Source organism: Aspergillus aculeatinus (genome assembly GCF_003184765.1).
Source record: "Aspergillus aculeatinus CBS 121060 unplaced genomic scaffold BO66scaffold_63, whole genome shotgun sequence".
NCBI classification, from domain to species: Eukaryota; Fungi; Ascomycota; class Eurotiomycetes; order Eurotiales; family Aspergillaceae; genus Aspergillus; species Aspergillus aculeatinus.
This window is the reverse complement of record NW_020291532.1, coordinates 99,963-127,227: the sequence shown is the minus strand read 5'-3', so window position 1 is coordinate 127,227 and position 27,265 is coordinate 99,963. Positions and strand designations below refer to the sequence as shown.

General features: G+C 53.6%; 10 protein-coding genes and 1 non-coding gene across 11 annotated transcripts; 4 read left to right on the top strand and 7 right to left on the bottom strand.

The window, feature by feature from the left end:
* Window positions 1-191: 191 nt before the first annotated feature.
* BO66DRAFT_405512 (alpha/beta-hydrolase) lies at window positions 192-2,821 on the bottom strand (the record flags this gene model as incomplete). Its single annotated transcript, XM_025648975.1, has 5 exons — window positions 192-436; window positions 500-715; window positions 824-1,111; window positions 1,165-1,260; window positions 1,375-2,821. The coding sequence occupies 5 exons, from the start codon at window positions 2,819-2,821 to the stop codon at window positions 192-194; spliced, it is 2,292 nt and encodes a 763-aa protein (XP_025499308.1).
* Window positions 2,822-3,118: 297 nt separating this feature from the next.
* Window positions 3,119-4,457, bottom strand: BO66DRAFT_307056 (fungal specific transcription factor domain-containing protein; the record flags this gene model as incomplete). Its single annotated transcript, XM_025643252.1, has 2 exons — window positions 3,119-4,273; window positions 4,335-4,457. Coding segments are annotated over 2 exons (1,278 nt in total), but the record flags the coding sequence as incomplete, so codon positions are not given.
* Window positions 4,458-5,136: 679 nt separating this feature from the next.
* On the top strand, window positions 5,137-8,990 carry BO66DRAFT_431982 (putative 5-oxoprolinase; the record flags this gene model as incomplete). The annotated part of the gene is made up of 1 exon (XM_025650612.1): window positions 5,137-8,990. Exon 1 carries the CDS (start codon window positions 5,181-5,183, stop codon window positions 8,988-8,990), a length of 3,810 nt encoding a protein of 1,269 aa, XP_025499306.1. The 5' UTR covers window positions 5,137-5,180.
* Window positions 8,991-10,071: 1,081 nt separating this feature from the next.
* Window positions 10,072-11,010, top strand: BO66DRAFT_475009 (uncharacterized protein; the record flags this gene model as incomplete). The annotated part of the gene is made up of 1 exon (XM_025653187.1): window positions 10,072-11,010. The coding sequence occupies one exon, from the start codon at window positions 10,072-10,074 to the stop codon at window positions 11,008-11,010; it is 939 nt and encodes a 312-aa protein (XP_025499305.1).
* A 974-nt stretch (window positions 11,011-11,984) lies between these two features.
* BO66DRAFT_t293 lies at window positions 11,985-12,075 on the bottom strand. The gene has a single exon. It is a non-coding gene; the product is annotated as a tRNA-Phe (tRNA).
* A 768-nt stretch (window positions 12,076-12,843) lies between these two features.
* On the bottom strand, window positions 12,844-15,858 carry BO66DRAFT_415094 (FAD/NAD(P)-binding domain-containing protein; the record flags this gene model as incomplete). The annotated part of the gene is made up of 5 exons (XM_025649513.1): window positions 12,844-13,278; window positions 13,490-13,812; window positions 13,887-14,352; window positions 14,955-15,258; window positions 15,326-15,858. The coding sequence occupies 5 exons, from the start codon at window positions 15,856-15,858 to the stop codon at window positions 12,844-12,846; spliced, it is 2,061 nt and encodes a 686-aa protein (XP_025499304.1).
* An 840-nt stretch (window positions 15,859-16,698) lies between these two features.
* Window positions 16,699-17,799, bottom strand: BO66DRAFT_462177 (FPP/GGPP synthase family protein; the record flags this gene model as incomplete). The annotated part of the gene is made up of 3 exons (XM_025652360.1): window positions 17,467-17,799; window positions 17,180-17,337; window positions 16,699-17,137 (listed from the first exon to the last, which is right to left on the bottom strand). Exons 1-3 carry the CDS (start codon window positions 17,782-17,784, stop codon window positions 16,699-16,701), a joined length of 915 nt encoding a protein of 304 aa, XP_025499303.1. The 5' UTR covers window positions 17,785-17,799.
* A 924-nt stretch (window positions 17,800-18,723) lies between these two features.
* On the bottom strand, window positions 18,724-20,435 carry BO66DRAFT_395430 (uncharacterized protein). The gene has a single exon (XM_025648214.1). It carries the CDS (start codon window positions 20,117-20,119, stop codon window positions 18,899-18,901), a length of 1,221 nt encoding a protein of 406 aa, XP_025499302.1. The 5' UTR covers window positions 20,120-20,435; the 3' UTR covers window positions 18,724-18,898.
* A 2,705-nt stretch (window positions 20,436-23,140) lies between these two features.
* On the top strand, window positions 23,141-23,661 carry BO66DRAFT_443016 (uncharacterized protein; the record flags this gene model as incomplete). Its single annotated transcript, XM_025651479.1, has 2 exons — window positions 23,141-23,228; window positions 23,285-23,661. 2 exons carry the CDS (start codon window positions 23,141-23,143, stop codon window positions 23,659-23,661), a joined length of 465 nt encoding a protein of 154 aa, XP_025499301.1.
* A 389-nt stretch (window positions 23,662-24,050) lies between these two features.
* BO66DRAFT_462169 (MCT family MFS transporter) lies at window positions 24,051-26,027 on the top strand. The gene is made up of 4 exons (XM_025652359.1): window positions 24,051-24,444; window positions 24,538-24,644; window positions 24,765-25,372; window positions 25,443-26,027. The coding sequence occupies exons 1-4, from the start codon at window positions 24,195-24,197 to the stop codon at window positions 25,870-25,872; spliced, it is 1,395 nt and encodes a 464-aa protein (XP_025499300.1). The 5' UTR covers window positions 24,051-24,194; the 3' UTR covers window positions 25,873-26,027.
* Window positions 26,028-26,374: 347 nt separating this feature from the next.
* BO66DRAFT_443014 (fungal specific transcription factor domain-containing protein) lies at window positions 26,375-27,093 on the bottom strand (the record flags this gene model as incomplete). Its single annotated transcript, XM_025651478.1, has 2 exons — window positions 26,375-26,761; window positions 26,821-27,093. The coding sequence occupies 2 exons, from the start codon at window positions 27,091-27,093 to the stop codon at window positions 26,375-26,377; spliced, it is 660 nt and encodes a 219-aa protein (XP_025499299.1).
* Between the last annotated feature and the right edge of the window lie 172 nt (window positions 27,094-27,265).

Genomic DNA, 27,265 nt, shown 5'->3' with positions numbered 1-27,265 from the left:
AATTAGGTAAAGATGAGCTTGAAAGGGCTTAAGATCGAAGGCAGATTTCGTAAGTCCTGGCATAGTGTCACCAAAACATGGGTCTTTACTCCCTATATACATGAAATTGACAAAGTTATATCATGTTGGTATCTCTAGATCTTGATGGTGACTGAAAACTGACCAACAGTATCACCCTGCTGATCTGAATCTCAGTCCCGAGCCAAATGCGCCCGAATCATCTCCAAAACCATCTCGTTCTTCTCCAAATGCACACTATGATTTGCGCCAGCCACAATCGCCAACTTAGCTCCTGGGATCCCCTCCACAATAATCTCGGATTGCGCCGGCGGACAAATCCAGTCTTTTTCTCCAACGATGACTAGAGTCTTCGCACTGATCCGATGGAGCCGATCTCGATAGTCGAAGAACTTCTCTGGTGCGGCGTAAAGATCATCTAAGGGACGTGTCAGCCACCGGCATTTACCGTGCAGCAGGGTGATGGAGCATTGAAGCGTACTATGCGACTCGGCATTGAACACCGTAGCGAGATTCTGCTGCAGAGCAAGATCAGAATCAAACTCCTCTCGATAGAGCGGTGCGGCAGCGTGCATCACGAGCTGGAACTCGATGTCACTGTTGAAGTGACCGAAGATCTTGTCACGGAGCATGTTGATGCTCATCCCGGGGGCTCGGTGGAGACGGAATTCAAGGGTCTGAATGGCCTGTTCCTCGTCTTTAGAGTAGCTCAGACAGGAATCGCGAAACTATCAGCCTCTGCGTTTCTCTGCAGCATTGAGGTGGGAGTGCTGGTGAAGGGAAACGCGTGGTTGGAATCACTTACGATGGTGCGAGGCAGCGGCCCCTCTCAAGATCAGATGAGACACTTTATCGGGATACTCAATGGAGTACTGCAGCGCTAGGAAACCACCGAAGCTGCCGCCGCAGATGATGCACGGCGTGTCTGGCCCTGCAAAGTGACGTCGAAGGGCCTCTATGTCATTCACTATTTGCTGGAAAGTATACGGCTTGGTGCGCGAACTCTGGCCATGTCCACGATAGTCGAACGAAAGAATGCGGAATTTATCCTGAGAGAGACGAAAGTATGCTTTGAAGTCGGCGGTGTGGTCTCCTGGTTTGCGTATCAGCTAGACGTATTTGTGGTGATCACGCAGTGCCGCTGACCGAATCCACGACCACCGTGTAGAGTGACGACCAAGGGAGCATCATTGGGCCCGACCAGGCGGTAGGCAAGGTCGGCATCATTCACAGTAATGTATTCTACCATTTTGTCATGAAAGGGATGTCTAAGAGCACAATCATACGAGAAGGTGGGCAAGTCTCGAGTTCTTATAATGGTGGTCTCACTGATAGCACTAAGAGATTACGTGATACTTCCGGTCTTCTTCCTCCGCTGAACCACCCGCTGCACTGTATCTATGCCAACTCCCGTCCACAGCGTCAGAGCAACCACAAACGCCAGCCCACTGGCCCACCCATGCGTCTTCTTGAAATCAGGCGCCTGACTACTCGGAAATTGAAACTGCTGGAAAGGTATGACCACAGCCTGGCCCAACGAGACCATAAACGCCAAAACGAAAGCGCGCAGTTGCTGATCTCCGCCGCAGACAGAATTGACCCAGCCTGCCAACAGAGGGGTATAGCACCCATAACAGCCGCTCAGAATAAACACCGCCATCTTGAATTGCTCCGATACATCCCACGCTGTCAGCACCGCAAAGCAGAAGGTCAACAAACATCCTACTGCAAAGCACACCGGCCCGCGCCCTCTTTCACCAAAGAAATCCACAAGATACCCGGTCGCCACCATGAAGACGAAGTTGATCGCGCCCATGCAAGTTGGAAGTGAGTTGATCTGCGGCACTGAGTAATGGCCCGTGGACTTCAGCCACAGGGTGAAATACTGCATCACATACGATCCGCACGTCAAAGTCCAAAGACAATACGCCAGCGAGAAGACGTAAAGCTGCCAGCTCCCCAGCACCCGTCGGATCACGCTCCAGTCCAGAAGTCGACGCTGGCTGAGTGGAGTCCGCCCGTCGTCTGCAATCCGCTCAATCGCGCGCTTGCGCTCCCAGTCGCTCAGGTAAAATGCCTGCGTTGTCTCGGGGGTATCCGGGTAGAAGACCAGCCCGTAGGCGGCGACCGGTACCGCCAGAACGAAGTCGAAAATGAAGAGCCATCGCCACGCAGGCATCCCTCCCTTTCCATCCATTCCACGATACAGACCCGCCTGCAGATACCCGGAGAACATCTGACCCAGCACCCCGGACATGACAAATAGGCCGCTTCGGCGTGCCATCTCCGACTTCGTGTACCAGCATCCTAGCACGTATTGAATGCCGGGCCACGCTGCGGACTCGAACAGGCCGATACAGAAGCGGAGCGCGTAGAACTCGTGGGCCGTGTTGCATTTGAACAGAAATAGCACGAAAAGGGACCACGCGAAGAGACAAAGCGGGAGCCAGAAGCGCGGGCGCACACCGGTGAGAATCAGGTTTGAGAACGGTCCGCCGATGATGACGCCGGCGTTGAAATAGGTGTTCATCCAACTGAGTTCATTTCCCGGGCCGAAGTGCAGATCGCTAGCCATTCCGGACGCATAGGCGTTTGTCACATTGTTGCCGTCAAGCTGTTTGATGAAGAAACACAGGCAGCTATAGCTCAACAAGAACCAGTCCAATTTGAAGATAAGCCATTTCTCTTCTTTGGAGGTATTGGGCTCGTGCCAGTGGAGGAGCGCCCATCGTCGCGGCGGCGGCGGAAGTTCTGTGACAGCCGTGGGAGGCCGTTTCCCTGGATCGGTGTCTATCGACGACATCATGAAGTTGCGACGCACTGCATCTCTTCATCCCACCATATATTGGACGTGACTTTATACATATCGCATGGAGCAACATCTACTGATAACATACATCCTGCAGATGGTGCAATCCGACATAAATTGCCTGATCAGGAACTGCAGTAGCGTCCGTCTTCGGAGCGGGGCCGACAGTGTTCTAGCCACGAAGAGTTAGAAGAAAGAACAGACAGCGTCTGGCTCGTTCAAACGAGATAAGAATGGCGCAAATTCTGGGGACTGCCCCTCCACCCGAGCGAAGCTGACGCGCGTTGGCTCTTCCCAGCCAACGATATCCTGGTAACAATTGGCCCGGCCTAGGGTGTCGCCCAGCAAGGATAACATGTCCAGCCGTAATGACTGCACACTATCATCATTGGTACCAATAACATGCCCTGTAATAATTTCTTGAAGCTTTTGCATCAGATCCACCAAATGATGTGCCTGTCGCCACTGTGGTGGGAAGCTTCCTAGAATATCTATACAGACACGGGCCTGGATTCGGATGAGATCGGCCAGGTCTGCGTCGGACACAAAGCAATGCAGCAAAACCAAACAGGCCGGTACCAGCCGGTTTAGCGTGATCCGGTTCAACGGCAATTGTCGGCTACCAAGAAGAACTCGATTGTACTGGAGAAACTTCCTTACCAGCTCCAGCAGAGATCTGATACGGAAGGCCCCACTGGCGTTCGAACGAGCATTAAATCGACATGGATAATACAGCAGCAAAAGCAGATGATAGTATCGCGCATTTAACCAACCCATGGTATCATGTACGCGCACATTATCAAGCTCCGGTTGGGAAATCAGGCAACCTTGGCTATACCAGTTTTCGATTTCCAACCGTAGTTTGGCTGTGATCATGCTGCAATCGAAGGGAGCTTTCTCCTCGGGTGAGCCTCCGCCCGCAAGATGTACTGTGGAGAGAATTCGTGCCTCTAGTTGGCGCAGCTCGATAACATGTCGACTGACCTGCAGCACGGCAGCCACCTCCGCCCTCTCTGGCGTGGCGAATTCTTCAACCGTGATAGTTGGCAAAGGAATCATGGAGTCCTCAACTGTGAGGCCCGGGGACTGACCGACTGACACCGCCATCATCCGGTCTAGCACGAAGATACTCCAGAATAGGCGGCGACGGAGCTGGACGGCCTGTGGGGTCAAGCCGTCCTCCCACAACCCCGGTCGAGTGAGGCCCAGGCTCACGGCTTGGCGGGTGACGATGCCCACAATGGTCCAAGTGGACGGGCCTTGTGGATCGAAAAGCGAGTATAGAGCCAAGAGAATTAGGATTTGGATCGAGTGAATGCTTTCACTCATGGTGCATCGCTGCAGGATCTCGGCATATGCGATCGTAAAGCCGGCAGTCCCTGCACTTGGGGCCTTTCCTGATCGCTCAAGGCTTGTATGGCCGATCGCCATTACCATGTACAAAACCTGCGTTCTTGCGTTAATGCTGCCTTGTGCACGGAGGCATGAAAAGTCCGCGCGAACTCACCATTGCATCGTCCTCAGGTCCATCATCGGGTACGTCCGCTGCTGCTCGCAAAATCCACTCTCTATCGAGGAAAGGGTACGCCCGGTAAACATGATGCAGGAAGGCCTCAACCAGCACAATTGAACTTGCAATCGGCCCATGAGGCTTGATCAGGCGTTGCGCCCAGCCACCTTGCGGAGTTTGAATTGCCTCGAGCTCTTTGACATGTTGTGTCAACTCATCCAGCCTGGCCTGCAGCGCTTCCACCTCTTCTCGCCCACCGGGGTACGAGCATTTCCGACCGGCGTGAAGGCATGAAGCACAATCGGGACGCGACCTATCACATCTCTTCTTCATGCCTCGACAGCGATCGCACGCGGGGTGAGAGTTGCCCCTATTGTGACTGTTGAAGTTGGCGGGGTCTATTGAGGGAGAGCGAAGCAGGCGGAATCGGTCACTTTGGAAGCCACGACCTTTTTTGGTAATTTTGGACGGCATGTTGCCGATGTGGAGATAGAAGGTCAACCTCGTGGGAGGGAGCGATATGGCAGATGAGTGGGGAGATAACGCCTGTCGCTATCAAGCGGGCGGATGGTGTCATTTGCTGCAGGTCGGAGTTCTCCCGAACTACCCCGACTCGAGTCATGAAAGGCACAATGAGAAGCGCATGAAGTACTTAACTCAGAAGAAGAAAAAGCGACACCTCTGCTGATAATAACTCCAGCCAAGTCCCTTCTCGAAAGAGAGGTTGCGCGACACCATCGTTGAGATTTACCACCTTATCATGCACTCCCCCGACATCAACATTGCGATTGGTGCGAATACAATATTTCAGTCCTGTGTTGGCTCAAGTCAAGAAGCTAACCAATGCAGTCAGATCGCGGTGGCACATTCTGCGATGTTCTGGTCCAAGTTACAGGCCAGCCAGATCTTGTATTCAAGCTACTCTCCGAAGATCCAACCAACTATCGCGATGCCCCGACCGAGGCCATCCGGCGCGCTTTAGAAACCATTGAGAGACGTAGCATTCCCAAATCGGCCAAATTAGACGGCTCACGGATTGCATCTTGTCGCATCGGTACTACGATCGCCACCAACGCACTTTTAGAGGGCAAAGGTGAGAAGTTTGCTTTCGTGGCCACCCAGGGCTTTCGAGATGTGTGCACCATCGGAGACCAGACTCGACCGAGGCTTTTCGATCTCAATGTCCGGAAGGCGACGCCTCTTCACCACAAGGCCGTAGAGATTGACGAGAGAATCACAATCGAGGACTATGATCTCAATCCGTTCCCGCTGGACATTTCAAGGGATATTTCCGACCCGGCTCTGGTCCGAACGGCCAGTGGCGAAATTGTTCGGGTGATTCAGCCCCTGAATGTCGAAGCGGTCCGCGAGACTCTGCGCGAGCTGAAGGCAGAGGGGTATGATTCTGTAGCGATCGCATTTATGCACTCGTATCTCCACCCGGGGCACGAGGAGACAACAGCCACCTTGGCCCGCGATGTTGGCTTCAAATATGTCACCACATCAGCTGAAGTCAGCCCTGCCATCAAGTATCTCCGCCGAAGTAACTCGGTGTGCTCCGAAGCGTTTCTGTTCCCGATTGTTCAACGATATGTCGCCGGCTTCGAAGATGGGTTTTCTGTTCTACCACAAAGGGTCGATTTTATGTGCTCAGATGGAGGACTGCGGTCATCCCGGAAGTTTCGAGGAAACGAAGCCCTCCTTAGTGGTCCCGCTGGCGGAGTTGTTGGGATAGCGAAGACCTGCTTCGATCCTAGCAATCTCACTCCCATAATCGGTTTCGACATGGGAGGGACCAGTACTGATGTCTCACGGTATGATGGATCTTTTGACTACCTCAGTGAGACGACGATAGCCGGCCGCCTTATAAATATCCCGATGTTGAATATCGCTACAGTGGCTGCTGGAGGAGGATCGATTCTCTTCGCCCGAAATGGGCTGTTTGTGGTAGGTCCCGAGAGTGCAGGGGCACATCCAGGTCCTGCGTGCTACCGCAAAGGGGGACCTTTGACTGTCACAGACGCGAACCTCTTCTTAGGGAGGTTGGTGCTGTCCTCTTTTCCCTCAATCTTCGGACCGAACGCAGACCAGCCGCTTGATTATGAGGTAACGGCTCGCAAGTTTGAAGAGATCACCCGGGAAATCAACCAGCAAACGGGGCAGACTCTGAGTCCGGAAGAAACGGCACTTGGCTTTTTGAATGTTGCGAACGAAACCATGAGCCGTCCGATACGAAATGCCACCGAGGCTCGCGGCTTTCATCCCGAACACCATAATCTTGTAAGTTTTGGGGGCGCGGGTGGCCAGCACGCCTGTTCAATTGCTAGTCGGCTGGGTATCAGGCGCATTCTGATCCACAAGTACTCGTCGATCCTATCTGCGGTCGGCATTTCGAAGACAGAATTGCAGGCGGAGGCCATCGAACCGTCTGTCGCCACTTTTGATCCATCAATCCTTCCCAATCTCAACGCTCGATTCGCTGCCTTGAAAAGTAAAGTCAAGGACGAACTGATATCTCAAGGGGCGAGGGTCGAGTCAGTGCGCTTTGATGAATCTTTGAGCTTGAGGTATCAGGGGACTGACACTAATCTGACCATTTCCAAGCCGGGGGATGAGGATTATGGTACCGCGTTTCAAGAGACACATCGCCGCGAATTCGCATTCGTATTGGATCGGCCCGTAATTATCGACGCGTTGCAAGTACGTGGGACTGGTGGAGCCGAGGAATGGCAAGCGACTTCAGCGTCGCCTTTCAAGGCCTTAGACGAGGCGAAGATCCAGCGGAAAGAAGCCAAATCTCAAAGTCTGCAGAGAGTCTTCATCAAGACCTCGTGGCAGGATATCCCATACTACACTTTGGAGTCCATTGGTCATTTTACCGTCCTAGAAGGCCCAGCAATTATTATTGACGCAACACAGACCATATTCGTGGAACCAGACTGGGAGGCCTACATTCTTCCGGAGCACATCGTTCTCGAGGCAATCGACCGCAAGCCAGATGAAAGCTCTTGGGTAGAATCTCAGATCACCAATTCGATCCAGCTCTCCATCTTCTCCCATCGCTTTATGGCAATCGCCGAGCAGATGGGTAACACACTACAGCGGACCTCTATTTCCACCAGTATCAAAGAACGTCTGGATTTCTCCTGTGCCATATTCTCTCCAGATGGCAAGCTTGTAGCTAATGCTCCTCACATCCCCATCCACCTTGGGAGCATGCAATACGCGATCCAATACCAGCACCGTCTCTGGGAAGGCAAGCTTCGACCAGGTGATGTTCTTCTTACCAACCATCCAGAATGCGGCGGCACTCACCTCCCAGATCTCACTGCTATCAGCCCAGTCTTCACCGGCACGAACGAGACCCTAGCCTTCTACGTCGCCTCACGAGGCCACCACACCGACATCGGAGGCAAGGGAATCACAGCAATGATGCCCGACTCCAAGGAGCTCTGGGAAGAAGGACTTAACGTGCAGTCCCTCAAAATCGTGGACAACGGCGTCTTCCTCGAAGACGCAGTCCGAGCAGCGTTCGAAGCCGCCGGCGACCACCCAGGCTGCAGCCCCAGCCGACGGATCAGCGACAACATCTCCGACCTTAAAGCCCAGATCGCGTCCAACCAACGCGGCATCCTCCTCCTCCAGAACCTCTGCGACCAATTCTCCCTCCCCACCGTCCACGGCCACATGCACGGGATCCAATCCAACGCCGAAGCCGCGGTGCGCCACTTCTTCCGCACCCTGAGCGCCCAGCACCCCGCCCCGCTGACGGCAGTCGACCACTTCGACGACGGCACCCGCATCCAGGTGACCATCACGATCGACTCAACCACGGGCGAAGCCATCTACGACTTCGCGGGCACCGGCCCGCAGAGCTGGGGCAACTACAACTGCCCGATCTCCATCACACACTCGGCCGTCATCTACACGACGCGCTGCCTCATCGACGAGGACATCCCCTTGAACGACGGCTGCCTGGCGCCCATCGACATCCGCATCCCGCAGGGGTCGATCCTCCGCCCCAGCGCCTCCGTCGCCATCTGCGGCAGCACCCTCGCCAGCCAGCGCGTCGTCGACACCATCCTCCGCGCCTTCGGCCGGTGCGCCGCCTTCTCCGGCTGCGCCAACAGCTTCGGCTGGGGACTCGGCGGCAAGGATCCCGTCACCGGGACGATCACCCCCGGCTGGAACTACGGGGAGACCGTGGGTGGCGGGTGCGGCGCCGGCCCCGCCTGGCACGGCGAGAGCGCCATTCAGTGCCACTCGACGAATACCAAGATCACGGACGCCGAGGTCGTGGAGAAGCGCACCCCGGTGATCGTGCGGAGACATGCGGTGAACCGCGGCACGGGTGGACGCGGGAAGTTCCGCGGTGGAGACGGCGCTACGAGACTGATTGAGGCGCGGGTGCCCTTGCGGTTTAGTATTCTCAGTGATCGCCGGGTGTTTGCGCCGTATGGGATGGAAGGGGGCGGGGAGGGTTCTGTGGGGACGAACTTCGTGTATAGGTGGAATGAGGCGAGGACGGGGCATGAGAAGCTGTCTTTGGGGGGGAAGGCGGCGTTGGCGTTGGAGGCCGGGGAGTTGATGGAGGTCAATAGTCCGGGCGGTGGGGGGTGGGGAATTGCTTTGGGGGGTGAAGATGATGTGTGATTGAAGTATGAATACCGAAGTTGACCCTGATCGAGAGACTTCTTCTCGTTTGGTTAGTGTGGTTACAGGATGCAAAGTCTCAGTGATAGCTTGCTATACTACTTTGTTTGCCTGTCTATATGCTGCTATCCAGTAATTGTACGTGACCAGAAATTCATAAGCAAGGAGGTGCCGTAACAAGCATGATGATTATACTGCTAGTGAGAGCCCTAGAGTAAGGGTCTGTCATAAGGAAGACACTTGGTAAGCCGGCTACTAGATAGACTACTAGATAGACTGCTAAATAGACTACTAAATAGACTACTAAATAGACTACTAAATAGACTACTGGATAGATTACCAGGTATGCTTATAAATGTGCCACTAGTGAAATACTCGATAGCTGGATAATCATTCCTTTGAGATACCTTTCACATGGTGAATAATTTCTGCTTGAAAACATTTCGCCTTTGTGTGTAGAAGATCCCTGGGGACTTTCAGCATATTTAAGCAGTACTGATATACGAAAAAAAGGTTACATGTAGATAACTTAGTTAGTATCAGCCAGGTACCGAGAACACAATTGAACTGTTCTACATGACCCTCCCCAAAACTTATCAATATCAAGATATTCCAACACGCCCGCGAGATGATGTCCACCAAACCTCACTTCCCTGCCACGAATTCACCAGACAAGCGCAATAACACAATCCTGAAACAAATTCCCGAACAAGGACCACAGCTCTAAATCATCAAAGACGAAAGAAGAACCTCCCAGCCATATTCCACCCAGAACAGAAAGAACACACCAACCAGCAACCCACCAACAACGAACCACAGCGAAAACCTCCACCCAACCCACACAACGACACTCAAACACAACCTTCCACCTCTGACAACCACCAGTCCACGACGGCACCTTCCTCTCCCAGCCTTGATATCGCAACATATAAAACCACCACCACAATCTCCCATCCCAGACAACAGTACCGTACCGTACGCTCCCAACCCTCCCAAAAACCCCGAAACCAAACAAACCCAACTAACTAACCACCCTAACCCCCAGATTTCCCTCTCCAAAACGAGAACCCCAGAAAAGAGAATGGACATCACCCCCATCCACCCGAACCTCACCCACCTCGCGACCCTGTCACATCGCGCCCGCCAACGAAGCGAAGCCCGCATCAGCTGGGCCTATATCAGCGACATGCCCGCGGACGTGGTCTGCGGGCTGTGCGGGGAGCACGAGCACCTGTGCGCGGACACGCGGTTCTGGCGGTGTCCGATGGCGGCGTGCGGGCACAGCGCCTGGCACGATAGCTGCCTGGACGGGATGTTTGAGCGGGAGGCGGCGGCGGGGCGCGCGCTGGCGTTCGGGTGTCCGGCCTGCGGGACGGGGTGGTGGCTGCGCAGTGAGATGAGTGCGGAGGGGGCGCAGCTGCGCGAGGCGTGGCAGGAGATGCAGATGTTGATGCTGTTGCGGGGGGTGGAGGAGATGGAGGGGTGGAGTGGGCTGGGTTTGCAGCTGGGTGGGCTGGAGGGTGGGCTGGAGCTGGACCGGCAGGAGCTGGGTGGGCAGCAGCAGGGTATCCAGCAGCTGGCTTTGGAGCAGGAGCGTCATCTCAGCCACCTCTACGAGGAGTACAAGCTCAAGAAGCAGCTGAGGCAGCAGCAGGCGTTGGCGGAGGAGGGCCACCTCCGCGAGGCTCCCAAGCAGTATCTGCGGAAGGAGCAGCGGGCTTTGGAGCAGCGGGGCTTGGAGCAGCAGGGGTTAGAGGAGGAGCAGCATCACCCTCACCAGCTCTACCAGCAATATCAGCAGCAGCAACAGCAACAGCAACAGCAGCAACAGCAGGGTTCAGAGCAGCAGCATCGTACCGACCAGCTCTACCAGCAGTACCAGCAGGGCTTAGAGCAGCAGGACCTAGAGCGACAGTATCACACCCACCAGCTCTACCATCTAAAGCAGCAACAGCAGCAACAGCTACAGCAGAGTTTGATGCCGCTGCTACAGCCAGACATAATGGGTGAAGACACCTGAGAGCTACTAATTGGTCCTTGATGGTTTGTTATTTTTCCTTCTGTCTTCACCGTTGACCTCAAGTCCTTTTGAGCGATAATTTTCAATAAACTTTCGTTCTCATTCAAAATAAATCTCTTCGGGAGTTTAATTCAGTTGCATATTGAATTTGCTTCCAGAGCATTCATTGAGAACCACAAACTGCCCATTTCGAGGAATGTTGCGTGATATTGTAGGCTCGGTGACGATCCGGGTGCTCCTTGCGCCGATAGCTTGCGCTGCAGCCTCTAAGGTCATTAGTGAAGAAACGTCCATTGTTGGCGGAAGATCCGCCAACTCCGGAAATCCCTTAGTAACTTGCTTCACTTGAGTTATTCGTAATAAATGAACTGAGCCATTCAATGAGAGCGTTACTGTCAGCGATTTGAGTGACTCAGCGGGGGGAATATGACACAACCTCTTGATCTTTGGTGGTTATTGATGATTGCAACTAGCTGGGATATCAACATGCGACACAACCTGGTCACCATTTTGGATCACGTGGATAGATTACTCGGGAACGCCGACAATTACACCGTTTAGGCAAAATAAGGGTAAGACACTGACCTAGTCGATCTTCTGCGCCAAAGAAATTTGAATCCTGTCATCTGCAACAAGCTGGCCAGCCCATATTGGAGATAAACTGTACACTCATAAGTATGCCAAAAAGTATTTATCTATGTCAATATACAAAACCTCTACCCTACCAGTTTCTTGGCAGGTTCCTTGGCCAGGTAATCAAAAGCACACTCCTCCACGATCCCATGCGCGTGTATCAAGATCGATTTATCTCTCTCCACATTGTCAGTTCATCGTCTGGGCTTCAAACTGGTATCGGGGAGATGGTGCAGTGGGGGATGATCTACCCCAGGTCCCAGCATACAAGGACCACGGCGGACCCACTTTCGAAGACCCACATAACATGACAGAGAAAAAAAAAAGGAAAAAAGAAAGAATGGGACGAGCCGGGCTTGAACCGGCCACCTTCAGATTTATGGCCGAAGTTGGTGCTTCAGTCTGACGCGCTCCCAGATGCGCCATCGTCCCAATTGTTAAAGACATGTTGAGACTTAGTGTATGATGGCTAATGCCTTGCATTAGCCCCGCTCCTGCAGGAGCAGCTGACTTGGGCCCAAGCGGGCATTGTGCTCGAAGCCACCTCTAGGGCCTCCACCCGGACATGCCGCCCCTTTCGCTTCTTTTCGATACTGTACAATAGTTGCTCAAAGGTTTGAATACTCGGTACGTGCTTGGTAGATTCCTTTTGTTCTTCGCTTCCAGGATACCACGCTTAATTGGCGGTAAAGAAGGAAGACGAGGACGCGACAGGCTGCGTCGGGGACCCGCAGAACAGACTTTGACACATTTCCGGGTGACTGGAAATTTGCAAATGGCACTTGTGAATAATAGTCTGGGAAAAGCATTGATAAGACCGGTTTACCATAAACTGCCGGACGTAAGCGTATTGTCTCTGTTGGCCATAATGGTTTGAGGAATGGTCATGTGCTGGCGCTAGTACTTTGTCGTCATTCACCGCTCGTTGTGCGGCGATCAGGACTTTCCTATGGTCTCGACCCGGATATGCTCTTGTTATGTGGTTGTCAGCCGGTTCAGAAAAGAAACACTCAAGGCTGTGCTTTCATGTTTGCTTGCTGCACCTGAGCTTCTATCGCTGGTCATAGCTGCACTAATGCAGGCATGCCTGACGCCGGAGGCTACCATAGGTAAGATGCCTGGATAGATTGTAGTCAGCCTTGTATATTATTTCGAACATGAAATGGCATCGTACCGTAATACCACAACATACTACGCCAGTCAATCCTTGCGCACCCAATCCTCAAACGCAGCCTCACAGTCCCGAATCACATCCAGACCCAGCGTCTGTCTCATTGAGAAAGAGAAGAGCCAACTCCAGTCGCTCTCGCGGGTGACGCCCATATACCCCAGAAAAAAGTCGCGGAGCCTTTGGACAATCCCGTCTGCGAAATGGAGTAGGAACCGGTTGATGCGCGCAGCCCGCACATTGCGTGTTGTACGTCCTTTTCGGAGTTGTTCGTAAAGCTTCAGGATCGACGCAATGCTGTCTGCGGTGGACACATTCTTTCCCTTGGATCTAGATTGTGATAGATGGCTCTGCAAGAGCCCGAGGAGTCTACCGAGCACGACTCCATCTTCAACAGCCATTGCCGCGCCCTGGGCTTGATAAGGCAGGGTAGGATGACAGGCGTCGCCGAGAAGAGCCACTCGACCCTGTACTTAAATCAGCAATCCGCGCAGTAGCCATCAAGAGACTCAAACCTTCGTCCATGTATGCAGCTCCGGCAGCTGGGCCAGCTTCCACTTGTAGACCGAGGTGACGCGCGACAGAAGCTTTTCCAATCTAGCAGCTTGTCAGCGGATGCTTCAACTATAATCCCAATCCTTAAACCACCCTGCACAGAAGAAACAAAAATAAAAAAACATACGTAGGATCCCACCCAGCATAACTCTCACGCATCTCCTGCACCCCAGCCTCCTCCCTCCTCCTCCCCGACGGCAAATCATCTGGCCGCAGCAAGACCAGATTGAATTCCCTCCCGCCCCTTACGGGGTAGAAGATAGTATGCTTCCCGGGCCCGAGGTAGCTCGTAACCGCCACGCGCCGACACAGCTCCTCCACCCTGTTATCCCGGAGAGCCTCAAGCTCCGACCTCGGAATCACCACCCTATACGCCAGATCGCCAGTCTCCCGAGGCATCGCTCCATCCCCACCAACCACCCAGCCCCGAACCTGCGACCAGAGCCCTAGCACCACCACCGTCAGCACACCCCACGCCTCCCGGGAGTACGACCCAGAAAGGAAGGGAAAAAAAACACACCATCGGCCCCCAAAACAACATCCCCGCGCACCCGCTCCCCACCCGCCAACAGCACAGCGGGACCCTCAAAATCCACCCCCTCCACCGCCACTCCCAGCCTGACTTCCACCCCGAGCTGGACCGCCTCCTCATACAGCACGCGATGGTAATCCGCTCGGTGGATGATCAACCACGGCGCCCCGAACTCCCGCACAATCCCCTCCCCGAAGGGCATGGACCGGAGGAGGTCGCCCGACGCGTAGCGCCGGAAATCCACGTGCTCGAGGACTTTCGCTCCTCCTTCGTGGAGAAGTTGGGGGAGCAGACCCAGGTCGCGCATGACGCGCGTGCCGTTGGGCGGGATCTGGATGCCGGCGCCGGCGGTCTGCAGGTGGGGGCACTTCTCGAGGACGAGGACGTCGAGGTTTTGCTTCGTGCAGGCAATGGCGGTGGTGAGGCCGCCGAGGCCGGCGCCTATGATTATTATCTTCATGGTTTATGTGGGAAATGGATTGGTGAACTGGTGGTTTGGGATGGTTGTGGTATGATGGATGGAGAGATGGGAGGGATGGACGGATGGCAATGGCATGATGGGGGGATGGGCGGACCGGAGCGGGAGGGACACTTGGACCACCAGCCTGGTTTCCGCTTTTCCGCCGCAGGGGGTTTACTTACTGTACAGTACCTTACTGTAATGTACACCTTAAAAAGCAGGTGCTGTATTACAACTCAACAAACTGGATGTAACTCAGATTGATTCTCTGTTTATTTGTTCTTTCCCCTGTGTGTTCCTTACTGGTGTTTTCTTAAGTACCCTTGTTTTGGGCTTGCTGCATAGAAAAGCTGTTGCGAGCTACAAGCTAGCCCCATTCACTACGTGTGACCACTGAGCCTGAGCCAGCTCGGGGTGCATTACTATCAAACAGAGCAACAGACAAAATAACATTAGAAATAGAATAACGAAAAAAGAAACAAGAAAGAAGAAAGAGAAGGAAGAGCTTGCCGTTTGAGGTCAACCCAATCTACCATCATGGATTCTCATTCCCTTCTAACCCATTCAACCCACAGTTAAGTAGCCTTAACGCCCACATAATAATGCAAGGTAATGAAAGGCCACTGCACTGTCCGGCTTCCACTCGCAAACTTCCATCCGGCCACATCCACCACCTCCTGCCGCTGCAACAGCGCCGAGATCTCCTCGGGCGTTCGCGTCCGCAGACACGAGATGAGCCCATCAACCCACAATGCCAGCGCTGTCACCGGCACCGCATACGTGAAGAACAGATGCACGGGCGACCACCAGTACCAGCGCAGCGTCACGAGGTACGTGAAGAAGAAAATCAGCGGGGAGCACAGACACGTCCAGAGGTCCCGGGCGGTGATTTCGAAGATCCTACTTGTTGTCAGTACATGATCCCCAGTACAAACAAAAGATGAAGAAACGGGCTGAATTGGCATACACAAACGCATCCGCCTCCTCGACCGCATTCTGCAAGATCTTCTGGGCATCCTCATCTTTGAAGTGGTGGAAACAGATGTTGAAGATGCGACACTCCTTGCGATCCTTGGGGGTGTAGCGCGGAGCATCCCGCGCGTCCACGGCGGAAGGAATGTAGGAGATGTTCTGCTGCTTCTTGGTGATGCCCTTCCAGGCCTCAAGGTGAGGGAAAAGGTCGGTGAGCAGGAATCGGACCGGCCGATCGCTGCTGTCGCTGCCGTTGGTCTGCTCGAGGGTTCGATTGAGTGCCCGTTCGAGCAACGGGGTGGGCCCGCCGGCGCCGGCGCAGAGGTCGACGAACAGGTACGACGACACATCCGGCAGATACTCACGGATGACGGTGCAGGCCTGGGTGGCTAGGCTGCCGTGGCTCCATCCGGGGATGGACAGGTGCCAGAGCTGCGTGAGCGTGAACTGCTCGTGTTGGTGCAGCCAGCCTGGGAGCCAGGATTGGTCACCCAGTTCGTAGAATTGGATGCGGGGCCACTTGAGCATTTTGCTTGTGCTTAGGGAAGGCTTGTAGGGAATGGTCTTCGGATGGTCATGGGTAAGTTAAGAGGAGAATGAAGAGACAATAAGCTGGGGGGAGGGGGTGGAGGTGTTTAATAGGGAGGGCAGTGGTGCCTTCCTGGGTTTGTGGGGTTTGGTTCCGGATACCGGTGGGGGGGTTCATCCTGACGTCCTTTTCCAGCGGCCGCTCACCGCTTAGCATCATCCACTCGCGGAGTTTACTGCCTCTCTCTATTGAGTTCAGTGCTCGATTGTTATCGGGACGGAAATTTGGTAGGCCTTACTGAGGGTTTTCATAGAACAACAGTACCTAAAGATAAGCTTCATTTGTGCATTGTATTTTGCATGGGTACTACTAGTATTACTAGTCAATATAAAATTACACAGCAGGCGGGAAGTAACGGGATCATCCTGGATAAAGGCCGAAGTTGTGCAACGAAACGATCATATCATGAAGTTAGAGGCATCTGTCTTTAGGTTACCCTCTGACGAGATTTCCACTTTTTTGTGTGTCGATCTGTTATACAACTTACTCATGACAAACTGATCTTCTACCAATGTCACTATCGGAGGAATCTTCGAGCAAAACCAGATCTTCTCAATTTGCAGCCTGATAGGATAACTAGATCATTGTAATGAAGAACAAGCAAATTCACCGCATGAAAGGGAAATAAAAGAAAGGAATGTAATCCAACAGAATACAAACACCGAATCCCCACCGAGCCCCCACCCACTCCCTAAACACCATGCTCCACCTTCCACAAAACCAACCACCGAATTCCCAAAGCAGAAGATCTAACCAGAGGTACGGATCCAAGTCAACGTCTAAGCGGCCAACTTCATCAGGATCTCCCTCAAGGCAGGATTAGTAGAGCCAAACGCTTCTTCAAGATCTGTGACCATCTCCATCAACTTTTCTTCCCACGCTTCGATGGCGACTTCCGTGGCTTTCATCGCGCCGGACTTATCCAACATGGCCAAAACCTTCATCTTATCCTCAAACTCCATACCACCCTTCCTGTACTTCAGCCGACCAAAAAGCTCCAAAAGGGGCCTCTTAAACACGTAGTTTATCTCACAGCACATGACCACAGGATAGCTGAATTTGCCTTCGTCAAGGTCCTCACAGAAGCCTTTCTGGGCGGTGTAGGATGTATCCTTCAGGTTACGGTAGTCGTCGCGGACCTGAAAGTACAATCCGAGCTCGTTCATGAAGCGATCGAGTTTCTCCACCAGCGATTCCTGCTCCTCCGGCGGGTGTGGGCTGGCAGGGAGGATCGCGGATCCCGAGCCGGCGAGGCAAAACATCAGTCTCGAGATCAGCTGGAACAGCGCTCCGGTCTTGCCGGTGACCATCTCCAGGTACTGCTCGCGAGTTGGGCAATAGTTCCGCTCCTTCCAATCGATGTCCCAAGACTGGCCGGTGAACAGGGACCTAAGGCTTGTATGCATTATCTTCTGGGCCTGATGGGACTGAGCTTCAATGGAGGAGGGGGACGAGGTGACGGGAGGAGTTATGATTTCGTTCTGAGCCTCAGCCTGGCCCTGCTCATAAGCTTGGGTGTGAGCATGGGTCTGGGCCTGAGCTCGAACCTGCCCACGAACCAACAGATCGACCTTGTGTAATGTTTCGACGATCATGAACGTCGCGGTGTTGGTGGACTGCCCCACGCCGAAGACCTCGTGGGTAGCCGCCTGACCCCGGCGCAGGGGAGATTGGTCTTGTATGTCGTCGAGGATGAGAGAGGCATTGTGAAGCTGGTTCACAACTTCAGTCAAACCTGCGAGCATCGCCGCGGGCAAGTGAAACCAGACGTTGAGCGCTGCGAGCAGCATTGCCCGTACATTCTTGCTAGGCAGGTTTGAGATGTACTCCTTTGGGGCGTCGAGGGCCTTGGTATTCGCGTCCATCTTCTAGGCTGTCTGCCGTTTGGGATGGAGCTCTTTTGCGGATTTCAGGGTTAAAAGGTGGGCCTCGGGGGTGTGCTCGTGGTTCGTGCTTTATGCGTATCTTCAGTGAGGTATACTGTTAGCTGTGCTGTCTGGTCTGATGGTTTTCTACATGCGTCGCCCTTATTTCCTATGCGTTGGAGGATGAGACTTGACTCAGGGCTTCAGGGACGCCCGTGAGGTGATTTGTGAAATTCCTGGACAGATGCTTACTTGCTTGCAGTGATGATTGCTGTCGAAATGTTCGTTGGTTGGCTTGAAAATCTACCTGATAATACTGAGGATCTGTGTCAGTGATGCGTCTGCCTTTTGTCTTCATGCGTCGGAGTGTGAAGTTTTGTTCAGGTTGTTGAGGATAAAGATGAGGCTATTCTTCAAAGACCTGGATGGATAGCTACTTACTTGTGAAGATAATTGCTTTCAAGATGTCTGTTTGATGTATTTGAATATCAACCTGATGATCTGTGTCAGAAACGCAACTTAACTTCTTCTTTATGCGTTGAAGCGTGAGGCTTTGTTCAAGATGATGGGGATCCAGTTGGAGCAAATTGTGAAAGTCCTGAATAAATGTATGCTTACTGAAAGTAACCAAAGTACTGTGAAGCCAGCTGTAGGTTGTCTACCTGATGATATCTATCAGAGAGAGGAAGGTCCAGGATAACTAAAGATTCTGTAGGATGTAGGGATGGGAAGCGACAGTCTAGAAGATAAAGAGATGACCGTGTTGCAATATGTGGGAAATGCCTTTTACCTTGCAGCAGACACTACCCCTCGCCGACTAAGCGCAACCAAGCTGCGCACATTCACTGCCAGCAAAATTCTGAACTCAAGCGCTCTTGGCAGGGGGAACACGGTCTGAGTATGAACATGCCGGAATACTCTAAGACACATGACAACAGCCAGGAACTTTCATGGACCAAGTACTACCTTAACTCACAGTAAAAACGGAGAAAGTGAACATAAGATAGTGTTGAATATAAATCAGTTTCTGAGTGCTCAGACTAATATACAAGTTCAGCAGATCTCATTTGAGATAATCTAGATGATCTAGCTATAGAGAAAGTAAGCGACCTGCTTAGGCAGAGATGCACTGGGAGTAGTAAGGGTTGTACTGGTGGCAAGTAGCGCCATCAACGCAAGAGGTAGCTCCAGTCCAGTTGATACCACCGCACTGGCCGTAGAGAGACTGGGCGGCGCCGCTGCTGCTGCTGGTAGTGGTGGCACCAGAGCTGGCAGAGGGGGTCTGAGGCTCAGGGACGGCAGCAGGGGTGGTGGCAGCGGCGGCGGGAGGAGTGACGGTCACAAGGGTGGTCCAGGAGGAGGGCACCTGCACAGCAATCTGGGAGTAAGAGGAGCTGCTGCTGGGCTGGGCAATCTGGGTGTCGGCATTGGCGCTGGTAACGGCAGCAGCGGTGGTAGCCGCGGCGGCAGAAGAAGCAGCAGCGCTGGTGGTAGCCGCGGCGGCAGAGGTGACAACGGCGCTGCCGCTACCGACAACAGCAGTACCGGTGGAGGTAATGGCCGAAGTGGATTGGCTGACAGAGACGGCACCGCTGTACTGGGTGGGGCCGGGGACGGCGTAGGAAGACAGAGAGGCGTAGATGTTCACAACGATACCCGCCTCATCCTCAGTGTAAAGCTTGGTGCCGAGGGTACCGGCGGGCTTGTCAGTACCGGAGCCAGTGACCTGGAGGTTGAAGCACTGGGGGTAGTTCTGAGCACCATCTTCAGTGCCAGCGCTGTGGAGAGCGATTAACTCGTGGCGAAGAACGTAGTTGCCAGGAGCAATGGTCGGGGGGATCTCGACCAACCAGCTGTTGTTGTTGGCAATCAGCTGGTCATCTCCCCAGGTACCGGGCACTTCAGTATCACTGATGAGACCGACGCCATCGATCTTGAAGAACTCAAGAGTGGTCTTGTCAACCGTCTCACACTCACCGTCGCAGCGAGCGAGGTAGTCAAGGACAGGACCGTGGTGGGAATCGGGCCACGCGGTCCACTGAAGGTTGATCTTGTCACCAGCCGCAACGACGATGTGGGCCTGGGCGTTGGTGGCATTCTGGTGGCAGATAATGTCATCGCTACCGTAGTCGCTGGGGGAAATGAAACCGTTGCCAGTGTTAGGAGTGGTCCAAGCCGCCACCTTAGGGGGATCGGACTCGTAGGGGAAGCTGCCGATATCGAAGCCCTCGTAGTAAACACCGTTGACGACAACATTAGTGACATGACCGTGTCCAGCCACACGCGTGGCGGACAGAAGAGCTGTCAAGAGGGACAAAGACTGAGCCTGACGCATTTTGGCGAGTTTGGTTAAAAAAGAGTTGGGAGTAAAGAGAATTGGTTTAGAGAATGGAAGTGATTGACTGAAAGAGTGAGCGACCCAGCGCAACGAAAGTGAGAACTTCAATCAATGAAGCCCGAAGGAAGGAATGTGGTAGAGGTGGAAGTAAAGAAAGACCTGCTGATGGAGAAGAAAATGTTTCCACAGAAGGGTGGTGATGACGGTGTATTTAAGTTGTCCAAGGCATCGAAGGCGGATGGCTGTGATGGAGTAGGATAACAAACGGTCAGGAGGCTAGACCGGAACCACTACCGCACTGGGCCATTTCCGGAGGCGCCGGAGCAATTAAGGTGAGGGTGAAACTGTCGCATGGCGGTTAGGGCAAGGGGCAAGTGTTTTAAGTTGGCCGCCGATCGGGTTGAGAACGAAGCTATTCCCGCACTAGGGTCTTGGCTGTCGGAGGTAAAACATGCCCTTGCGGTGACAGCTCCTCGGCTTGAAATTTCGGTCCGTTTTCGTTCCTCTTCTGCCGGTCGGACCAAACGCCAAATGACTTGAACAGTTTGACACTTTGCTTGAGAAGAGAACTTAGGTTCACCCTGACTCACGAACTGTTGCATGAACTGCCGTGACGGCACAAACAGGCTGGCCGGCAGTGGAGAAGAGTTTCGCGTGCGAATTCAACAGTTCTCGCGGACTATGCCCAAGCTCAGAAGCTTCAGACTCCTCGGAATCAAGGTGGTCCCAGCTTCAACTAGATTAGGCCTTGTTCTGCGCCCCTTCCAGCCGCCAATCAAGTCCCCTCGCCTTTTCGACCCAGCGCTGTTCCTGCAGTATACCAGTCCCTGCTAAATTTCCCAGCACCTCAGGTCCATCCGAGCACCCGAAATAAGCCTCCAATCGCAATCAAATCAACATGTGTAGCCTCTGCCACGCGGTGGTCGAGCCAACGGACTTTATCCGGCGTCGGTGTTTTACTCCTAGAGAGTTGCCCCACAGTCGACTCGGACACGCCAGTGGACATGTGTGATAGGTAGACATTCATGAGCACCATCGTCGTCCGTGATGCAGCTGCGTGTTGTGGTTGCAGGTCTCGATCCGTATAATCGGGGGTCAAATGATGACTGGTCATTCAAGCATGCTTAACAATCATACAACTGAATCAGATTCTTGGTCACAAGTGGAGCAGCCTGCCAGAGCCAACTAATTGGTCAACTGTGCCAGATGCCTTCGGGTCTTCATTCTCAAGGACGATATCTATAACTTCGTTTGACAGTTGATGCGTGCGGCCCCGGCACTCAGCTTTGAGAAGCCTCTAACACAGAAAGCAAATGTGCTCCAGAGTTGGCATATCTGCTGACACAGAGTAGTCTGGTTCTGGTCTTCGAGCTGCTGTATGGGACTTCTACTCGAACAATTTGCGTTGATTGAAAAGCGGTCGATGACAAGAGTCTTCCGCACAGACAAAGCAGAGGTTCACGGACCATTACTCGGGCGCCTAGGTAGGACAACGCACACTCATTAGCGCCAAAAAGCATAACGGGCTCCGACACTTGCATAATGAAGGACTTACAGCTCAATCACGGGCAGATTGGTCAAGTTTCTTGGGGGCTCCATTGAGCGACCACTCTTAACCGCTAAGTCCCCAGTCCGAGTATCTTGGCCAACGTGATAGATGCAGGGGGGTTGTCCAAAGGAAGACAGAAGCAGAAGGCTGACGAAAAGTCCTATCATGCGGAGATGCTCAATACAGGAAAGAAAAGAAGGACGTCGTGATCAAAGAGAGAGAAAAGACTGAGGGACTTTTGAAGTGGTAGCGAAAGTCCGCACCTCAGGCTCCAGGCTGAGTGTTTGACCTTCCATCTTGAGCCGGTCACTTGACTTTCGGTCACATGCTGATGCTCCCCTTCCAGAACATCTTGAACTGAACAGGCCTCTTCTTCTCCCATGCGGAGCACTCTGAGTACGTGGAGCTTGACGGCATAGAAGCCGTGGCTTTACCTTGGAAGGATGCGAATGGGTAATACCCGCAGGTGTGTTCTACAACGCACACCTCGACTACTCTCGCTTCTTATCGGTTCCCCTAACCGGCTCAGTGTTGCTTACTGACACTATCCAGTCATCAGACTTATTCCAGACCCCAGTAGATAACGGCACAATCTCCTCCTCGAAGATGAGCGTTTTATCGACCACGGTTCGTCTAAAATCATGCGAGACCATACCGGTCGGCCGAACCTGAGATACGCAACACAGCGACTCCAAAAGCCGACAACACCGTTAGCGGGGCACTCGAGTTGGACAACCAAACGAGCCTCTTCGAAGTCCGGAAGTACCATGTTGTATATCGGAAGCTCAAAGGCAGGGCGGCATAGGCGGGATACTTGCTGCGCATCATCGCAAGAAGTCCCTATCACAAGAGTCTTGGCCACTCTTTCTGAATGGCCTGGATATAGTTTGCGCTCCAGCAGTATGATTGGAGGACGCTTGGGACGATGTCACAACTTGGTTACTGACAAACCACGGTCGCCTGCCTTGGCATGGCTGTCGCTTCGAGACACTCGAACCAAATTATATAGACGAAGCCTTCCACTATACAACGACCACAATATACGAAGAAACCATACTTGATTCAACCGATCAAGAACAAAGAGCATGTTCAACGCTTGCTGCAGCGCTTCCCTTATCATGATGGTCTGACCCGATGCAAGCCGACGACTTCGGCATCTGAATTACGCAGATTGTGTCACAGCCGTCATTTCCCATGTGCCGCGTCAAACCTGCAGGGGCATCCACCAACCACGGCACTGCACAACCCAGCCCGCAGGCTCCACCAAAGCCTGTTTTGGAGGATTAAGTCATTTCAGCCTTATGAGCATATGACATCACGGCCAGGGGCACCCCACATCATCGCTGCTCAATGTCAACGAGCGCTACTTTTTTTTTCTCCTTCTCCCTGACTCTTCTTGTCCTGTAAAGAAACATTGTCTTCAGAAGTCAATTTCAGAGACCTGTGCACACTGTGCATTAACCTCCAGAATGGCACAAGGCAAGCCGTCCGCCATGCAATACGAAATAGACCTCCACCAACTGCCTATCGTCGATAACCTCCCCCCCTCGCTAGAAGGTACGAGCGCCTGCTACCTCCGCAACTACCGGGCCCCTCGCTAACCAGCAAAGAAGACAACCAAGAATGCATCATCTGCCTCGAAGACCTCGATAGCATCAAATCGTACCGCCAATTACCCTGCCAGCACTTCTTCCACCAACCATGCATCGACGACTGGCTGAAGCGGCCAAACCCAAGCTGTCCAATCTGCCGACGCACATTCGAGCACCTGCGTCGACCCTGCAAGACCTCCACAAGCCATGTTCCCGTTGTCGTTCATAGTAGCTGGGCGGCCGTCACTCCTCTACCGCGATACCTCCTGGTCGTGGGACCCAGCCCCGGAGCACCTCAACCTCCAGTCCCGGCCGTCAGTACGGAGCTACGCGAGCCCCCGCGACAGTCGGTCCGGGCGTGGTGCAAGAGAAAGTTAAAGGTCGGACGTGTTGCTTGAGCGGTGCTGCTGAGCTTGCTGCGGCTGGGGCAGCCTTTATGGCTTTTTCTTTTTACTCTTAACGACATGGCGTTTGGGGTGTCATGATTATGATGATGATCGCTTTTGCTGCTCAGAATGATGTGTTGATCTGCATTCTTTTGATTCCCTGTTTTCAACCCGTTAGATTCCCACTTCTGTTCAATCCTACTTTGATGAATGTTAAAGTCGCATATCCAGCCACACAATCACGACTCCTCGCTTGAGCAGATCCATTCCTCTATTCTCTTGATGGTTTATGGCACTACTGTCAATAAAATGTGGATTCCAATCCACAAACCATTGGGATGTCGGAGAATTTACCCGTCGACATGTCTGCCGGCGAACCACATACCTGGGCATGCAAGGGGGGGGGATGATGTAGGATCCGGTAGTAGTTCAACAATATTCCCACCTCCTATTCATATTTATACCATCATGGGCTGTTCCCTCGTAAGCCTGGCTTCTGGAGCAGCACAATTGACCTCGCTTTCAGGGGGGCTGATAAGCGCACCATGTCCCGGGCGCGGACCAACTCAGCAACGGAGCAGCCGGACACAACTACTACCAACACCGCCACCAAACGACCTCCCACTCCACCCAATCCACCAGTGCCAACCATCTTCGACGCAGAGAAGCAAAACGCGCAAGCACAGTCTACTTCACAATGCATCGACGAGCTGCCCCCGGACGGCGGCCTCGCCGCATGGTCCGTCGTCTTCGGGGCCTGGTGCGCCATGTTCTGCAGCTTCGGCTGGATCAATAGTATGCCTGCCATGCACACACTACCCCAGCATACACAAACACACCTGTCGACCCAAAACCACAGCGACACCAGAGTCACTGACAGCCAAAAAGGCATAGGAACCTTCCAAACCTACTACGCGACCACCCTCCTCCCCCAATACGCACCGAGCACGATCGCCTGGATCCCTTCCCTAGAAGTATTCTTCATGTTCTTCATGGTTCGTCTCGTTTCCCCCGGGCCTTCCCCTTGCCCCTTCCGAATGCAGCCAGTCTACCTTACCCAACCTCAACCCTCCAAAGAATCCACACCCACTAACCACAACCCAAACCCCCCACAGGGCCCAATAGTCGGCTACCTGAGCGACACGCACGGCGCCCGCCCCGTCCTCCTCACGGGCTCCGCCCTGCACATCATCGGCCTCCTGATGACCTCCCTCGCGACCCAGTACTACCAGATCCTGCTGGCGCAGGGGGTGTGCAGCGCCATGGGCATCTGCGCCATCTTCCAGCCGGCCATGAGCGTGATCCCTAGCTGGTTCCGGCGGCGGCGGGGCGCCGCGTACGGGATCATTGCGTCGGGGTCGAGTGTCGGGGGGATCGTGTTTCCGATCATGACGCGCAGGTTGGTCGTGCAGGTGGGGTTTGGGTGGGCGATGCGGGTGGCGGCGTTCTTGATTATGGGGTTGTTGGGGGTGATGTGTTTGACGATTAGGGATCGGGGTGCGGGGAGGGGGAGGGGGGATGGTGGTGAGAAGAAGAAGAAGATGGATCGCGAGGCGGTGTTGCGTCCCTGGCGGGAGATCAAGATGCGCTTTCTCGTGGCGGGGTTCGTGTTGCTCACGTTCGGGGTGTACATCCCCACCAACTTCGTGGAGACGGCTGCCATCAAGAGCGGGATGAGGCTGCAGTTGGCGCAGTATGTAGTGCCCATGTTGAATGCGGGGAGGTATGTATCGCCATCCCATCCTCTCGCCACAGCAGCAAGACGAGGAAGATGCTAATAGCCGACGAAACAGCCTCCTCGGCCGCATGGCAGCAGGCTTCCTCTCCGATAAAGTCGGCGTTTACAATATCTTCCTTCTCGTCTGCACCATCACCGGGATTCTGATCCTCGGGCTCTGGATCCCGGCCACGACCGACGCGGCAAATATCGCTTTCGCGGTGCTGTACGGCGTCACGTCTGGCGCGTATTTCTCGCTTCCGCCGGCCCTCGTCGCGAAACTGGCCCCTCTCCCGGAGATCGGGTATTGGACCGGCGTGCTCTACCTCTTCTCCTCGATTGGGGGATTGACAACCAACCCGATCGCGGGGGCGATTTTGGCGCAGGACAATGGGTCCTACACGGGAATGAAAATCTTTTCGGGCTTGCTCTTGCTGGCGGGAACGATGCTGGTCTTGGTGACGAGGATCCGACAGACAGGGTGGGTTTTGGGAGCCAAGTTCTAGAGTGTGAGGTTTGTTTCGTTGGTGTAGCTCTAATGGATCTCGCTTGAAGTAAATGGTCTTTTCTTCGATGTTGTGCGAATAGTATGTACAGTCCCTTCGTGAAGTTCGCCGACGGGTAGAAGAGTTATATCTACCAACAAAGCATTTCCCGTTTCCTTGACCGGAACAATCCAACTTCATGTATTGAACATTGCTTGATCCAAGCTGCTGCACTTTCCTTGGAAGCTCCTCCTAGTCGAATAATATACCTGAACTGTCGATCTCAGGAATGGGTCTCGTCTGACTACGCGATCTGAATATCGGAACTATCCGGTACTGTTGATCTTGTCGGGATAGGAGAAGGAGCGTAGAAATGCATGATCCAGGCCATGGCGCTCGAGAACTCAGGGGACCATTCATCAGAAGCACCCACAGCGACAACGTCTCTCCTGGAAGATGACGCAGGTTCAATTCGCCCAGTCCGGCTATACTTGGCCGATAGCCCTCTCAGTAGCCTGGCTGCTCATTTTACCTCAGCAGAGCCCACCTGCCCCACCTGCAGGCCGCCCACAGGCTTCAAGCACTCTTCGGCACTTGCTCGCGCCTCCTCTGGTCGTGGTCTGTTCCCCTGAACAAAGGTGACACCAATGTACCGGGGGTATATCTCCGAGACAAAGAATAAAGAGCTGGCGTGGATCAAATACGGCGTCATCTGCCACCAGGGAAACTCATCCAAAATATGACGCCCGCTGCGATGAGGCTCTTTGAATAGAGCCACCATGCCCTGAGCGTGCATCTCAGACATGCGAAAACAGAATTCCCGTTCGCGCACGGACGTCAATTCTGAGCCAACGAAGGGCCTGTACATCAATGAACTGAGGTGAAAACGGCTGAGGCCGAGCATCTTGCGCTGTGAGGGGCTACGTCAGCAGAATGGCTCGGATGGCAATAGAATAGGCATGAACACACCTGTCGAACGGTCATCAAGGACTGTTCCGTCGCTGGGGGTCCGAATCGGCCGCGCATGCAGAAATTCCATGGTATGTCGTGTTCCCACTCCATCAAGTCGTGCTCCAGAGACTCAAGGACGATCAACATTTGTTCCATGGACGCTTTGCTTCGGGGCAGCTCGAAGCTGGTGACACGAGATGCTATATTACAGAAACGAATCATACGGATAAAGTAGTACATATGGCTGATAGCATCCTCGTTCGTAGAGTCATCGTCATCCTTCGGAAGCATGGTGTGTTAATGAGGGGCGCGCTTGATAGGGGTTGGTCGGCCGAGCTGAAGCGCAGGTAGACTGGAATAGATATACAAAGAGAACCAAGTACGTGAGCGGTCATCATCCTGTAGACTAAAGGGATGACGGTAGGTGTGCGCGTTGTGTAGGCCAAGGACCTCTGCAGAGATT

What these genes read in the sequence shown, in the direction of transcription:
- BO66DRAFT_462169 (XM_025652359.1), top strand. Translation starts at nt 24,195, where the DNA reads ATGTCCCGGGCGCGGACCAACTCAGCAACGGAGCAGCCGGACACAACT. An exon ending in CAGCTTCGGCTGGATCAATA is followed by an intron (nt 24,445 to 24,537) that starts GTATGCCTGCCA and finishes ACAGCCAAAAAG; the next exon opens with GCATAGGAACCTTCCAAACC. An exon ending in TATTCTTCATGTTCTTCATG is followed by an intron (nt 24,645 to 24,764) that starts GTTCGTCTCGTT and finishes AACCCCCCACAG; the next exon opens with GGCCCAATAGTCGGCTACCT.
- BO66DRAFT_395430 (XM_025648214.1), bottom strand. Translation starts at nt 20,119, where the DNA reads ATGCGTCAGGCTCAGTCTTTGTCCCTCTTGACAGCTCTTCTGTCCGCC.